Consider the following 17,221-nt stretch of genomic DNA (forward strand, 5'->3'; position numbering starts at 1 on the left):
AAGTGAAGTCAGACACGGACAGGCACAGACAGTCGGGTCCAACACATGACCCTGGTGCCAGCAGCCTCCCAGTAGTCTGGAGCCAGGCTAATGCTCACTATCTCTTTCTCTTGCCCTAGAATAACCCCAGCAATAAACTGGTGAACACCAACAGCACCGTCACAGCGACACATATCAAGAAGTTCACTTTTGTTTGCATGGCGTTGTCCTTAACGGTAAGAAACCTTTGTTCAACTCAGTGGTTTTCATCTCAACCAGAAAATCGTCTCCTCTACCTAATGCTAAAAGCACTAGCAGTTCAAGAAAGGTGAGTTGTCTTGTCTTGTGAAGCTCCATTGCTTTTATCTGGAGAAGGGAGTGTGATCACAGTATTGGAGTACCAAGAAAATCAGCTGTCATTAACTCAAGCTAGATATATGAAAGGCTAGAGTTACTTCATTTTATTTTCACTACTTTTCATTTCAAATCAGCCTCCCATGCAAAAAGATATCAGCGATCTGGTTTTTTTTCATCTCTTTTTGTTTCGTTTTTTTTAATGAACAAAACTTCAGGTAACCAGTGTGTCACGAATACGAAAGAATGCATTTGTGTCACATGCAGTGGGATGGCAGCCTGTCCCTGAGCATCCTTCATTTACTGTGGATGGTGGGAAAGGCAGCACGGGCTGACCCTACAGTGGCTGTTCCCTGCTGCCTCACCTGGCACTGGGTTATCACGTGGGAGTACTTTCATGTGTGTTTGTTCTATTTGCTCCCAAAATTAACTAAAAAGGGCAGTCTCAGAGATGGTGCTGACAATGACTAAAGGATCTAAAGCTGTGTCCATGCTGGAAAGCATTGCATGGGGATGACGTTTGGGGAGAAATTTTGCTGAGCCTGCCTTGTTTCAAAATGACCAATTTGCACACATAAATACAGTGTGTTTTCCCCAAGAACACTGTTTCTGCACAAGTCTTCTTAGCAACAAACAGGCAGTTGTGGGAACAAAACTCCTGCAGCTGGTGGGGATCATAGCAAATAATGGAGCAGATGACCAGGGTAAATCCAGCATCTGTTTCTATAAAAGATAGATTTATATTAGTGCTTGGGGCCATGACACGATCTCTCCACAGTACCTGCACTAGCAGGACAAAAGAAAAGGAGAACCTAGAAAATAGGATTTTCACTGTAGTCTTCATCACACCAGAGAAATACTTGGGAAATGTGGCAATTGTTTTAGGATACGATGCTCGAAGTTCTACAGTTGAATATCCTCATAGCCCAGACAGGTTTGCCATTTACCCTCAGCATTGCATACTTTCCGTGGGGTAACTGGCTGCTTTGGAACTCGCTACTCTCTATGTTCACAGATTTACTGTTGAGTAAGGGAATGCTGGCAGAATTTCTCTCACCCTTTCCTGTTAGTCTAGAACCTTTATGACTGAGTTGCAAATGGCTCATGAATGAAGAGAAACTAATTTATGTCAAAGGAAATGTTACAGTACACAAGCCAGAAGTATTTGTAAGCATCCCCACCCCCCTGCCACAATCTGGGAATGTGGGATACAGTACTCTGTGTTATTTCACCATTGAAAATGAAGCGGCTCAATCCATCCATAGCTGAATTACATTTCCTCTGCTCTTTGTTTCCTATGCTTCTTCCCTTAACAGCTACAACTGGCCACCATCAAAGACAGAATTGCATGAGCCAATGTGGCATCTCCTCTGTCTTTTAATTTCCTTAAGCTTGACCTCTTTTCATGTGGCTTAGAGACCAACAGCTCTTGCTCTAACTTGTATTTCCTAGAGCATGAAACGGAGACAGACATACGCCTCCACTGAATCGGCCATTGTCTGGAGACTTTCCACAGTTCTCGTGTTATCTATCATCACATGCCTTGAGGTTTTCTCTTGTGTCTTGTGCCAGGCCAAAGTTATGTTCTCTACAGTTGGAGCCTCCCTTGGTGGCTGTCAGTGTTGTTACAGACCCATGAAGGAGAAAGCTTTCCTTGTTATAAATTGTTCTTAGAATACTATTTCAATCTCAGCTTTCTCTGAACTGACTATATTCCTAATCCCCCATGGTATTCATCAGTTTACTCAGGTTCTTATAGATTATGAGCTTTTCACATTACCCTCACCATCCTCTGCAGAGTAATTTTTAATTACCACAGTAGGCTTTTGTTGTGTGACTTTCTGGGTTTTTGTATCCAAAAGTTCTCCACTGTACTTTCAAGGGCAGTTCTTTCATAAGCTCGTCATGAGAGATTTGCCCGTGTTGAAATTCCAGAAACATTTTTGAGGTCCATAGCTTTTCCTGTTCCTTTTCAATTTTTGCCTGCTAGTGACAGATTCTCAAGATTGCTTGTCAACAGACAGAGCAGAAAAATAGACATGATCTCTAAAGATTCAGTTGGATTCAAAGGCCTGAGACTGCAAATGCTTCTGCACACAAACTCAGTAGATGTCGGCATGACTCACGTTAAAGTGTGCTTCAGGCTTCAAGGAATTAGACTTCAAATTTGCCTCTGTTGTGGCCAGATGAGCTCCCACAGCCATTGGTGATAGCTGTGTTTTTATTCAGGGGCTCTACTTCAATAAATGGCAGTCAGACTAGTGGCATCACCATTAGTAACATCTTGTTCTTTCGGGTCAGAGGGAAAGTGAGAAAAAGCCTCCCAGGCTGATAAGACCAAACAAATCAAGTACTTAGACCTGTCCTGTGAATGCATTTTCCAGTGGATGATCTATAGAATGATTCCAGAAGATGTAAAGATAAAGGAAGTCCATTAACCACTCAAAAAAAAAAGCAGTGAAGCTTTAAGTGCAAGCAGCAGCCATGCAGGGAAGTACCTTCCCAATGTAAAACCCTGGGAACCTATCAATCATCAAAGACATACCTTTTCAAAGAATTGGGAGAAAAATGTCCTACCTCCTTCCACGGAGCAGTCATGCCTGCACAAGAAGTACTGCAATCCTACTATTGCAACAGAAACACTTTTTCACTGTTGTTGGTAGTGACAGTATTAGGTCAGAGTAGAGAAAAAGGCATAGTTTTGTTAAGAAACATAACTATGGTTCATTTAAATCTTCATAGGATCTGAAAGGCTCACTTGAGCCTTTCCAGGCTAACTGTGCAGCATGCACACGTGTTCTGTCAAGTTTGATCATAAGGACTGCCTCATGGCTTTGAAGCATCAGGTGGATATTAAAGCTGTTTCATCAAAAAATGGGAATTAGTTGTATTGCTTGGTGGAAAATGTGCAGACAAGCTGTTTTATTAAAGGCTATAAGTAGAAGCCATTAAACTCCTGATACGTAAGACAGCTGTTGTGATTAGTCATATTGATGTGCTTTTTGTTGTAAGTGGGGATTCCTTCCAAAGCCATGTTTTGTGACTGTGCAACTGAATGTAAAATTTGTATAGCAGAGGGAAGGGACTCAGCTGTAGAATTTTGCGTGTACAAATAAGGGACCATTCTGATTTTAAAAAATAAGACATGCTTGGTAATTTACATGCAGTTTAAAGGGTGTGCATACTGCTGTTTGCCATTTTCTTTTACTTCACTGCCATTAGGCACTTCAGGAAAAATGCTTCTTTCCATATGTTAGTAGAGATACTGCTCCAAATGTCAGTGCTGCTGCCATTGCAGATCAGGCTGCTGAAGAACTAGACATTTTGGTTCAATGCTAAACCTGTCTAGATGGTCCTGCAGATCAGCCCTGAAGTTGATGCACCGTTGTAAACAAATTGAAGACACAGACTCATGAGAGAAAAGTGGTGCATTTGCAGCTCATATCCCATTGGTTGTAGGATGTGTCAGCCTCAGTATACTGCAGAAATCCCAAAATAATTTGTCTGTGTGCTAATTTACTGATTTCTCTATTGCAGCAAAGGTTTCTTCTGTCAGGGGAGAGCACTCCCTTGCACATGAGCTGTGTGTAGAGGGGCAGGCTCTGCGAGGAGCAAGCTACTCAAGGGAAGCCTGCCATACCCAGCAGGAGTTAATAGCAAATAGGCTGTGCTTTAGCAAGGGGTTTTCTGAGAATTGTGGTAGTGTCTCTGAGCTTGGACACCACAGTGCAGAATTCAGGGATTTTTCCAAGGCAGCCTGTGATGGGACACAGCTACTGCCAAATTACCTTTCTCTCTCTTTCTTTTCTTTTTTTTCAATTCTCCCTCCATATCCCAGCTGAGCTCTTATCTAAGTCTGTGATGACACAGAAGTTGCAGTCAGTTAAGATCCTTTTCCCTGGCTGATGTTAGCTGCTGGCAGCCACGTGATTTGTGTTTGGTCATCTGCCTCTGAAGTGCAAGGCTTTGCAGGCTGATTTCACATTAGTTGTTAGTGCCTGCTATATAAAAGTGACAGAGGCCTCCTTTGTGAGGGCTCAGGCTGCTTTGCTGAACCCACTGCAGCCTCATCTGTGTGGTCACAGCCGTGCCCTCGTGCACGTCTGTGTGCAAACCCTGCGCGAGCTGGGGAGGTTGTGTGTCCTGGGCTGAGAGGCAGCCATCGATTGTGCAGGCAGCACTAGGGAAAGTGGGACGTTCAGCTCTCTGAGGGGACTGGCAGTAGTGCATCTGTTCATGTCTCAGAGTCGTGGTGGAAAGCAAGAGATGTCTCAGTTAATGCGAGATCTCAGCACCCTCATTTAAGTAGCTGACACTGGGATAAAAGCATGGCCAACTCAGTGTGGCTGGCACCAGATCACTGCATGAGGAGCATACAGGGTGCTGGTCAGAGAAAGCAACTTCTCAGAGAGCACTGTGAAAGCTCTCTAGCTCACCATCACTGAAAGTGACCTTGAATAGTCTGTACTTGTTCATTTATAGCAGGGAAACGCAATCAGTTCTTACAGCAGTAGTTTGAGAACTGTGCAATTTGGTTCAGCTTTGTCTTCCAGCAGCCTCAGCTGGGAAAGACCACAGTGCTTTTGGGATACACTTCCAAATACCAGCTCCTGTTGCTGCATGGTTCCTGTTAGCTGTAGTGTCTGCAAGACACATAGCCAGTTATCTTCACATTCTCTAGTATTCCGTGTATTACAACAGGTTTTCCCTTCGGATAAGACAGGCTCAAGGTGCCAGGGTGACATGCTATGTGCACCACACCATGTTCATCCATCTGTCACCGAGCTAATGTACTGCAGGAGAGCTGCACAGTACTTCTGTGTTTTAACATGTGTTGTATTAGAAACAGCTCAAAGCTCTTTCCAGCTATTTAAAAGGAATTTCAATGCTGCTTTGCTTTTTCTTTAAATCAACGCACTGTTATGGACAGTTGGGGAAGGTAGCAGTTTTCACGAATAAACAGACTGATTAAGAGGAGAAGCTAATTGTGTAGGATGATGTCTTATACTTAATTAGTGAACACTGCTTAAGAAACAAAATCCAGATGTTCAGTTTTGCCCTGTGATTTTTCATTCCTTTCTATTCCAAAAGACTATAAGATAGAGTGGAGAGAAAGTGTTCACATTTACACTCATATGTGTGTGTGATTTATCTATAAATTTCATACTTACTTGTTACAAATAAACTAGTAAAAACTTTGAATCTCTTAAAAAAAATAACATCACCATGAAGTTTCAACTAAAGTGAAGGTTCAGACACTTAAGCTGAACAGTTTGATGTACATTCTGTTGTAGTAACCAAATTCAAATTCCACATCACCTGCATTAGATGTAAATCTCAGTGAAAGTTTAAATGTAATGTCATTAGGAGCAGACAGCTGGTCAGTTTACTGGCTTATATGCTTAACCCTGAGAATTGAATATGCATGTGTCAATACATGTCAAAATGTTACCTACTTATAGTCAGATTTGATTTATTGACTCCTCAATTATGTTGCTCATAATTGAGGAGTCTAATGATAACTTTTAAATGTTTCTAATACTAGCCAAATTATTTTCCATTTCATTATTATATTCTATAAATAAAATGCTACATTTTTTGTAAATAGAGTGTAATATTTAGATTCGTAACTTGTTCTTTTGACAGAGGATAAAAAATACTCGTTTCTAAGGACTCCTGCTGATGAGCATCTATAGTTTGAGGAGTTACTATTGGCAAGTGTTGTTTCTTTCATTAGCTGGTAGTTAGTCCAGTCAGTCCCTTAGGAGGAGCAGCACACAGACATTTTGTCAGCTCTCCAGTGATTATTCCTTGTAGCAAAGCAGCATAAATTACCATCACTTGGCAGTTATATTCACCTCATAGATTAATGTATAGTATATGTATCTGATAAGCATGTAATCATATTCAGTGTCATTCTAAGTGAGGAGTTTTATATTATATTACAACCATCAGAAGGTTTAAGCTACAACTTTTAACGTTTGCTGGGGTATCTTTTATTTCTCCCCAACCATGGGCAAAAAAAGAGGGACAGATGCAGGGAACATAGACTTGCAAGATTCAACAGAGAGACCTCATCTCTGTCTGAAAACAGCAGGATGAGCTCCAGAGTCACATAGTTTTCTCCTGCTCAATCCCTGGGATGGGATGGGATCAGTTCAGCCTGAAGAGGGGAGGAGGAAAGTCTTTGTTCCATTTGATGACAGTTTACTGCAAGCCATCCCATAATTTTCCTAATTCTCAGTCATTATCTGTTTAGTTATGTCCTATAATTAATTATCAGGCACCTAGGAGGTAGGAAGAAAACCCTGATCAAGAACAAGGAAGTCAGTGTATGCCTATCCGAAAAAATGAGAAGCACAGAAGACAACACTCAGTAGTTGCTGCTTCCTACTTAATTCTGTAAGAGCAAGAGTCAGCCACTGCGGAAAAGAAGCAGCTGTGTTTCATCCAGCCTGAAAATCCTTGTCTGTTTAAAAGACAACTTGAGATGCCTGAGCTTTTGCTCTCTGCTTTGGATTTGGTTATGCCAGATAAGAGCTGCCAAGTGAGTACTGGCTGCTGACTCTCATGTCCAGTTGATCAGCAAGGCTCCACCAGCCAGTGAAATGTAGCACTGGCTGATAAAGTTGGAGTAAGAATGACTAAAGCCAGAATATTCATACCAAGTCAGTATATTATTGCAATAGCATTGCCTTATTGACTTGCTCCCTGATGCTGTACAAACACTTATACTCAGTAGTTGTTTAATTTCCAGTTGAACTCAGCAAATCATATTTCCCAGCCTTCAGTCTGGCAGCTGATTTTTCCCATGAGAGACACCAAACACTGTACAGTTTTCATGTGCCCATTTGCTCTCAAAAATTCAGTCTGTACTGTAATAAACATTCCATTTCATATCCCTTTCTGCACTTACAAATAAGTTCATTTTCCACATGATAAACTATCCTGTGTAAAGCTCTTATGTACAAAGAGTGATGTATTTGATGTTTTCAACTATGCTGTCTGCTAAATAATGAGACATAAAGCAACTGTTGAGAGAAGTTAAAGAATTCATTGCTTGTCTGCAGCAAGACTGACTGCTGGCCTACTAGGTACCCTTAGTTTGCACTCAGGATAATATGAATTAGACTTGCATGTTGAAAAATTCCAACATTTCACCCATTTCACTGAAATCTTTTGAAGGCGAGAGAAGAGTGTTCATAGCATGAAATAACTGCATGGCAGATCCCTGCAGTGTGCAGCTCTCACTGGGTGTCAGGAGTCCCATGGCATTTAGGCACCATCAGTGCACTTCCTGAGTTACAATAGCTGGAGAAGTATCACACGCTCCGCTTTCTTTCCAGCTTTGAAGATGAAATACCTGGAATGCCAAGAGACAGAAAATTGCATTCAGGGCCTGACCCGAGATTAATTTTTAGATACCTTAGGCAGCTTCACTGTAGCCAGAGGGTGTGCAAAGGAGTATGTTGTTTTTTTAGGAAGTCTGACTGGACAACTTAAGAGTTTGAATAATAATTGAATTTTTTCAATGCATTACACAATATCAAACTGCAGACTAATACTGCCAATCCTCATTCACCATCCCCTTAGTTTACAGCAGCCATACTTTATAGTATATTGTCCAGTTCATCCAGATTAAAGCAGTAGTTGGTCCTCCGTTGTCCAAGGTCATGCTTACAGCTCTCCTGAAATGGAAATTTTCTTGAATATCTCCTTTTCTGCTTGTGAGAATAATCAATGCCCCCTGAAGACCTTCCAACTGAGAGCAGCTACTGCAGTGTATATCCATTCCTGGTATTTGTTGCTTACTTCCAGGAATACCTTTTTATAACAAAGCAGAGCTTAGTCATGGCTAGCAATTAGCTTTAAGAAACAGTACAAACTGTATTTTCTTCAGAACTGAAGTTCTCTATACCTTTACATAGCTTTCTGTGTAGTTCTTCCTCCTAAGTTTAAAGATAAATGAAAGGAAATGAGACTAGCTCAGTTGGTCAAAGCATGGTGCTAAATAATGCCAAGGTTGTGGGTTCAGTCCTTGTATGGGTCATTCACTTAAGAGCTGGACTCAATGATCCTTGTGGGTCCCTTCTAACTAAGAATGTTCTGTGATTCTGTGAAGTGTAGGTAGGAACCATATTTTGCTGCCACCATATCTACCTGTGACATTCGGTGTCAGAAGTTTAAGCCATTGCAGGGGTCACTGGATTTGTGTTCATTTTTTCCTATCTTTTCTTGGATGTCTTTGTTTTGCGTCTCTACATTGCTTTGTTATCAGAGGTGACAACCCGACTTTACTAAAGTCATGGCAAAATAGGACTGAGAGACAGTAAAATGCACAAGAGTAAATGTCACAACAAGAATCTGGTCCCTCTCAGAGGACACAACCCCAGCTGCTGACCTTGCCAGTATTTGAAATTCCCTGGGTGACAGAGTTTATTGTCCTTATCTCTTGTGAGTATACAAAGAAAGGATGTAACACACACGGACAGATTTCCCCAACTGTCTCAAATCTTACTTCACCAATGGTGTCATTACAGCCTTATTGTATTAAAAAGATTTCACAAGTCCTGTCTAGAATATCCATACTTTTAAAAAGCAACATTAACTTTTAAGACTAAATCCATTTTATTTTGACTTTACTGTTGTAGACCATATGAAGGCCAAGGACAGCTTTTAGAGTAATACCACTCATGCACTGGATGAATTTGTTTTCACTGCTTTGATTTTGCCCATCACTGAAGTCCAAGATTGTTTTTTTAATCTTCAGGCTGCTGGCACAAAAATAACAATTGGAAAATGGCATGTTGGCAAAAAATAGCAATTGGAAAATAGCATATTGGCAGACAGTTGCTCAAGAAGCTCTTCACCCTTTCAAGGTCAGGTTTACTTCCCATTTCAGTAAAAATTATTTCAGACATGAATGGAAACATTCCTGCCTGCTCAGGAAGATGCTGGACCACCAGAGGCAGACTTTATGAAATCATCACGAGGGTCTTGTCCTGTCCATGGTACTGCATTGAGCCTTTGTCCTGGGACAAAGGTTTTTTGTTTGCACCAGTGAGGTGGAGATTAATGTCTCCTTCATGATTGTTCAGGTTTTACACAAAGGGTCTGTTCTGCGAGAGTGACTGGAACAGGCAGAAAAGGAAGCATCAAAAATTGTCCCTGCAGCATGTTTCTGCTCAAACTCCCATCTTCCCAGTAGGAAGCATAGCAAGGGGTGCAGAAAACTTGGGACAGAAGGAAGTTACTAAGTTGGGACATGGACAGTTTTCAAAGAGAGATTTTCAAAGAAATCTGCCATATTTGGTTTATTGAAGCTTTTCAGAAGTGAAGTAAAATATCCTGCTTTCTGCAGAAAAATTACACAGCATAATTCATTGGGGACATATAATGACTACCTTGAACAATTTAGTGACCCAACCCAGCCTGGAAAATACTACCTAAGTAGTTTCAGCAGCAGCTGGGAAGAAAATAGATGTGGCATTGTGTTAATGCTATCAGAGTGTCAGTGAATTGGGCAGCTACTGGACCTGCCTTTATTTCTAAAAAACGTAGTGCCCTGTCACTGTGGAAAGCTGGGGGAGGTGGGGAGAGATTTAGATATATATAAAAACCAATTATTTCAGGAGGAGATATCAAATTAGAAGTTGTTCCCACAAGCAGGCTCTGATTCCCCCACTGCTTGGCAAATTTTGTGATGACTGATTTCAGCTTTACACCCTTTGCACAGAGCACAAAGTTCGCAGAAATCTATACCGACTTGCGTGTGCCTGAGGGTTCATCATTGTAAGAGAATGTCCTTGTGATTCAAGTCATCAGCATTATGATAAATCATCTTCAAATGTGACAGCAGTCTGACATTTGTATTGCTCACAGATCCAGGGTTTTTTGTTTCATGCGACCCCAAAATTGTTCAGGTTGGAAAAACCTCAGGAGTTCATCAGGTGCAGCTCAAAGCAGTGTCTGCTGTGAAGTCAGTACAAGTTCCCTGGAGCTTTAGACAGTCTGTTCCTGACATCTTTACATTTCACACAAGAAAAGACCCACTTTCTGACCCCTTCTGTGCCACAGGGCACATGAGCACACATCATAATGTGTCTCACCAGAGCATCAGACTGCAGCAGCCTCGACCCTGAGGTTTGCTCAGTTGCTTAGAGCATGGTGCTGATAACACCCCAAGGTTGTGGGGTCAATCCTTGTGTGGGCCATTTCCTTATTAGTTGGACTTGATAATCCTTGTGGGTCCCTTCCAACTCAGAGTGTTCTGTGATCTCTGACTTAATGCCTCAAAGTTTCAAACAATTCTGGATGATGAGTTTAGTTTCTTTGCTGTGTATCTAAAACTCCTCAAAATTGCCAAAACTGGCGTGCCTCTGCAAAGATTGCTCTCTGACATGAAATACAGCAAAGACAGCATATGATTCTTAATGTCCATTCTGGCAAGGACCAGGTTATGGTACACAGCAAGCTTCCATAGCAAGGCAGTGATGCTGGCCTCTAGTGTTGTATCATACCCAGTAATTCCTCCACGGATTCCAAAGGACTTTATGGTTGTTTTTAAACAATAGAAGATTGTTTAAAACCAACCTAACTGGAAAAAAAACCAAACCTGTAAATCTTTAACGACAACAAGGTTTTACTTGTTGTTCATGGTAAATTACATACAATTTCCTGTCAACAGGGAATAATGCCTTTATGATAAAACCTAGACTTTCTGATTTTTTGGTCCGCAGTAAAACACAAAAGCCCTTCTTTGTGTAAATCAATGAGTAGCTGCATCACCTTCCTTCATAAAAACCCTGTTGAATGCTTTCTGTGTTTTTCAACTACCTGAGAAGTGCATGGTAGCTTCAGGAGCTATTAGGATTTTGTATTTTGTGCCACACCTGTATTCAACATAAAAACACAATGGGAATCTGAAAAGAGGAGTAACTATTCCTGTTGTTTCAGTACTAGTAAGCAGTTAACAGTTAAAAACTGTCGTTACTTTTATTCTTCATAAAAATACAGAAGTCCAGTTTCCTTTAACAGTAAGATGCTAGAGTAAGATTTTGATTGAAAAGCTCCAATATTATGTAGTCGTTTAGAAAACTGAGTTTTCGAGGTCAATGAAGGTATGGATTTGAAATGGCCTTAAAAACAGCACTAACAAATTGAGCAATTTTTTTTACAACATCTTACAAAATAGGTTGTTGAACAGAGGACAAAAATTCAGCACTTGACAGAGCTACAAGTTAAAACAAGATATTATCTTGAGTTCAAAAATATATCTGTGAAATCAGTTCATCTTGTATGGTACAGTCTCTGAAAGGAGACAGAACTATAGAAGTTATGTTTATGTCTGAAAGAGGGAGGCTGTGGAGAAGTTTGGCAAATCAGGAGATCCAACCACATAAGACTCAGGCTACATTTTTATTTGCTTGTTGCATAGCTCAAAAGGCAAAATCATATTATTTATATTCTTCCATATTAATAAAAGTTACAAACTTAGCTGATACTATCTCAAAGACCTGAGGTGCAATTCAAAGCTGAGATGTGCAATAATTTGCAAAGTAGATTTCCTCTGCCCTCACTGGGCACCATGTAGCATAAATGGTAATAGGCAATGAACAAGGCATGGTTAAATTGAGCTACAATCCTCAATACATACACAGAGCAATGTCTTGAGGGTAAAACATCTCACTTGGATAGGCATACTTCTGCAAATATAACAAGTTAACAAATGATACGAAACATTTGCTGAGAGGATTTTTGCAGGAGAAAAACAGAAACTGCATTTCATCACAGAATAACCTTTAACAGGTTAACCATTTTCCACAACAAGATCTATTATTCTAGACTAATTCCAGGTTGAGATAAGTCTAACCTTTTTTTAAAAACATCAATTTTGGATTCCTTAATTTATTTCTGATGAACATAGAGCCATACCATGTCTCTGTCATCTTCCTGTGTTTCTTCTAACTGAAGATTGCACGAAGCCTAGAAAAGCTGTGCTGTTGTTCATAGCTCACCGGAATACTCTTTTGTGCCTTATATTTATCAATGAATGTCTCAAAATACAGGCAGCCTTCTACATGTGCTGAAAAGGAAATCAGTCTGGCACCCTGCAGATTACTATACACATGACAATAGCCTTTGTTAGCATAATGTATTATAATGCATTATGTAGTGGGTCTCTGAGGTTTAGTAATCCCTGTCAGCAACCAGAATAAATGGAAATAGCTTCCAGGAGATGCAAGGCCTATGAAAAGACTTATTTTTCAAGAACTAGAAGCATTTAGACTCACACATGCAGCCTTTGAAACAAAATCTCATGAACAATATTTCATCACAGTCATTTGTGAAAGTCAAATGCCATAATTGTACTTAAGAGAATAAAGAGAAATTGAACTGAACACTAGCAGTTCTGTACTTCCCCTACTGAAACAAAGATTTGGTGCATTCTCTCAGGCTTGGCGACAGCAGAAGTATTTAATTTTGGCTTTTGAATATGCTTAGACACTGAATTTGTTAGCTGAAAATAGCCAGGTTCCACCTAAAAATAGGCACACCTCTTTGAGGAGAGTGTCTAAGCCACACGAGAGAGAGTTTTTTAGTTATGTTTTATGCACAGCTGTATTGAAAAAAAATCACAAATATTAGGTAACAGAGGATAACCTGCATGGGATGAAGGTGCACCACAATTCCTGAATTCCTGAAGCCATAACTCCCATGCAGACTGGGAGAGGCATCTCTTATGCTACACTTGCCCTACTTTTTATGCCCTTCCCTTTGGCAGCTCCCAGTGACCTTTAGCAGGAAGACAGTACTAATCTAGCTGGAGCTTTGATCTGAGCTAGTACAGCTGCACTAGTTTTGTTATGGTGCTGTGTGTTGCTGACATATTTAGTAAAGTTTTTCAAATTTTACTAGAGTGGAACAATTGCAGGCATAATACATAAACCCAAAACCCTTCAGATCAGTTCAAATTACTAAAACACCTTCAGAAATACTTAGGTTACTGTTGTTGATATAGAGGTAACATCATGATACATACTACTGTCTTTATGCAGAACTGCTTATTCTCTGTAGCATTCCACTCTGCTGCTTACACCTTCATTTCTTCCTGTATTTTTAAAGCACTCATCGCTGTTCAGTTGAAGTTCCGGTTAAATGATCAAAGGCTTTAACAAAACCATCCTTTAATATCATGCTACACTCATACCATAAGACAACAGAAAATCAAAGAAGCTCTGTTACTAGAATTCCACAAGAAAAATCCTTACTGCCAAAACATTGAAATGCTTCAGCCTCAGCAGAGTTGCTAGGTACAACACTCAATGGCCAACTGCAATTGCAGCCTGAAGCTGCAGTGCCACTCTGCATGCACATTGCTTGCCTCTGCAGAAGCTTTCACTGTTTAATCTTCATCTCTTGATTAGATTAAATGAAGGTACAGCTGTAACCCTAACTGAGCCAATTATTCTATTTTTAACCCCACAGACGTGCATAGAAATGCAAGTGGGGGGGTGGAAAACAGTGTTAAGTCAGGAGAAAGATAGGAAACATCCTATAGGTAAATCTACTTCCTAAAATCTTTCCTGATCTGAGTTATAGGAAGTTAGCACTGCTTATTCCAGTAGAGCCTATCTCTAATTGTCTGTGCCACAGTGCCAGTTTTCCTGGACTGCTGTTGCCATCTTCTCCAGTCTTCTATCAGGCTTCAGCTTTTACCAAGGTAATGACAAACATCATTCAGACCACACAGAATCACAAAAAAGCTGACTTCATCCTATTTTCAGAATACACCATCTGTAATAAAGTCAGCAGCTGAAATACCTTCCTGCTTTGCATGTTTAGTGTTATTCTTTGCCCGAGTAGAGCCTGGGTTTTTTCCACTGTATTTTGTCTTTGAAATAGTATGTAAGCTTCCAAAGTTGCAAGCACTCTAGATTTAAATTGCAGAGGGATTGAGTGATGCAAAGCATTAATTTATTTTCCTGAGGCTTTGTTCCCTGTGGTCACTGAAAACATCATCTGCTCATAAGATGATGGAGAGGGATCTCTTAGCAAAATTAAACTAGTTATCAATATTGCAACCAAGAAGATAGAAGGATGCTGAGACAGAAATAGAAGATCCTTCTGTTGCCGTGCCTCACCTCCTCAAACTGCTTATTCTTGAGCTTAGCAGTCTTTATCCACCAGCTGCTGCATAAGAAGTGCTCTTTGAAGCCATTTATCAGCACAACTCTCTGCTGATCGGGGGTGGGGAAGACTGCAGTTGGCAACAGCTGAGGAAGAATGACCACATACCACCTGGGTATAAGTCATTATCCCTGATTGGCAAACTGACCTTACTCCAGTGGGAGCTGGGTGGAGATGGAGTCTGTTACTAAGAAAGTAACAGACTTTTGAAGAGGGAAAGACTGCTCTGTTTGCCTCTTGCTGGCAGTGGGTAGGCTCTGCTGTTAGCATACACATATGGAATCTGGCAACAGCAGCAACTATATTGCTCACTAGAACACTAATGGCATTGTGCAGTGCAAGCTGGGTTAAGGTTGTTGCTCTCATGAAAACACCAAGTTATAAATGAAGAGTGGACATCTTTGTATCTTACTTTATTTATTGGACTTTGAAGAAAGATTTGAAAAATATTCCCTGTATCACTGCTTTACAGGGCATTTGCAGTGAGAGTGCATCTACCTAAGGGTACCTGCAGCAATGGAAGAATTCTCTCTATTGTTGTACAGTTACATTTTAATAAGCTGAGTTCTCAACCGCACAACCTCCTCTGCTTTGGATTGTCCCCTCTGTTTCAGTCTTACCCCACAAAAGATTGACACAAGAAGTGCTCAGCTCTTGAGTATTCTGCTCTTACCTTCTTCCACTTACTGTTCTCTGTAGAGGTGATGGAGATCCACTGCAAGACAGCAACAAATTAGTCAAGTAAAACATGCATTGTAACAAATAAATAATATTTTCTACCCTAAAATGTAGAGAAGAAAACTGAAGATGGACCTTCATGCAGGAAGGTGAAATGTTCTGTTCACCACACAGAGGGTCAGAACATGAGACTTCCCACAGACCACCCAGTCAGAGGCCTTGGGAAACTTCTGCAGCCTGGGTGCTTGTAGGCTAAACAGAAAGGGCAATTTCTGACACATGACCGAAGAATGAGTGAAATCACAGCTGTCTTAGCGGTGGTAGGACTTCAAAGACTAGTTTGAAAAGCCATCTGAACATGTAGGGGTGTGACAACTGGATAAAAAGAAAAGAGCTAGCTGCTATGGTACTAGGTGATAGGCTAAATATAACAGTGGTTATAGAGTCTTACAGACTCTATTGTACAGGCAGTGTGTATAATTTACAGAGTACTCAGGTTTGTAACCTGACAAGAGGAGTGCCAAAGCACACCTGGCAATTTAAGGTCCCAAGTTTTGCATCATTCAGTCAGCTCACTTCCTTAACATGCACTTTACTACAAGAATAACAATAAGAAGTAATTTTTTAAATCACAAAACCAAATTAAATAACAAATTAGTTATATTTGAAGGTACATTTTCTTATAGGGAAAGTCCCATAAGGGCTGTCAGGGCTGTTCTTCAGTGAGTGCCTTGAAGTGAAACCAGACCTGCAGCTGCCTACAGCCCCTTCAGCTCAGATGGAAGCCCTGCCTCAGGACTGACCAAAAAATTGAAAAGCATGTACTACCACTCTGTCAATTGTCATGCGTTTTTCATGAAAGCCTTCCTGTCCTGCATGGACTAAACAACACACTCTTTAATAAAATTAACAAGGCTTAGTCGATTTGTGGCCTGAGAACACCCTGTCTGCAGGACTGTGCTAAACACCTTTGCCTTGCTGTCAGATGTATTGCATACCAACAGTACTGGTTTCAGCAGCACATTCAAACCTCTAGTCTTAGATTTAGGTCAGAACACTGGATCTTGGAGGACTTCAACTCTTTTGTTAATAAAAAGGTTTGTTTTATTTTGTTAATAAAAAATTCAGCAATCAGTTTAGGAGTACAAGTGTTTTAACTAGAACAAGTGCTGTAAAAATCAGTTTTTTTACTGTTTGTGTAACGATAGGCCATTCAAGTACGGAGAAACCATAAAAATTCTATCTCTATGCATCAGACTTGGTATGTAAGGAAAATTAAGAGTAGAAATTGCTTCTGAAGTTAACATATCTATCTTAACTACACATGTATTTGAATGCAAGCTAAATATAAATGTAGTATGTATATTTACCATTAGTAGAGTTATATGCTTATCAGTGAATAAATATTTTAGTCCGGGAGGGCCTACCTTTTCTTGTGCTTCCCTTCTGAAATATAAACATTTCTTAATTTTGTTCTTTCTAGCTCTGTTTTGTGATGTTTTGGACGCCAAACGTGTCAGAGAAGATTTTAGTTGACATAATTGGAGTGGACTTTGCTTTTGCAGAGCTGTGCGTCGTTCCTTTGCGCATATTCTCCTTTTTTCCTCTGCCAGGTAAAAAAAATTAAAAGAAAATAGAAGTTCTGTAACCTCAAAACCAATGGTTATAGGGCTGGCATGGCTGTACATACAAGCATGGCTAAATGCATGCCTAGCATAAGTAACACTGTCTGTATTGAAGCTGTTGGAAACCCAGAGTGTTTACATTGGTAGTCATGATAAAAATCTTGCAGTAAGAGCAGTCAGTCAGCAGGCAGATTTCTGACTGTCACAAGTAAAGCCTGAATTCCTTCTGTTGTGGTTGACCAAGAGCAAACACATGAATGGCAGTAGTGATACATGTGTGTTGAGACTGAAAGTCACTGTATGGAATAGCATCCAGGGCCACCTCCACATGAACATCACCCCCATTAGTCTCCCCTTCTGCTGCCAGACTCAGTGGCTCTTTCTGAGCATGAACA

General features: G+C 40.5%; 1 protein-coding gene across 2 annotated transcripts in view; it reads left to right on the plus strand.

The window, feature by feature from the left end:
* Nucleotides 1–17,221, plus strand: part of ANKH (ANKH inorganic pyrophosphate transport regulator) — a 105,563-nt gene that overhangs the window by 74,973 nt on the left and 13,369 nt on the right. For both annotated transcript variants that reach the window (XM_085052123.1, XM_085052124.1), the window contains exons 8-9: nucleotides 120–215; nucleotides 16,685–16,814. In XM_085052123.1, the coding sequence (XP_084908249.1) occupies nucleotides 120–215; nucleotides 16,685–16,814 (226 nt within the window). The remainder of the gene's footprint in view (nucleotides 1–119; nucleotides 216–16,684; nucleotides 16,815–17,221) is intronic.

Source organism: Lichenostomus cassidix, chromosome 2, assembly GCF_008360975.1.
Source record: "Lichenostomus cassidix isolate B80296 chromosome 2, HeHo_3.0, whole genome shotgun sequence".
Classification (NCBI taxonomy): Eukaryota; Metazoa; Chordata; class Aves; order Passeriformes; family Meliphagidae; genus Lichenostomus; species Lichenostomus cassidix.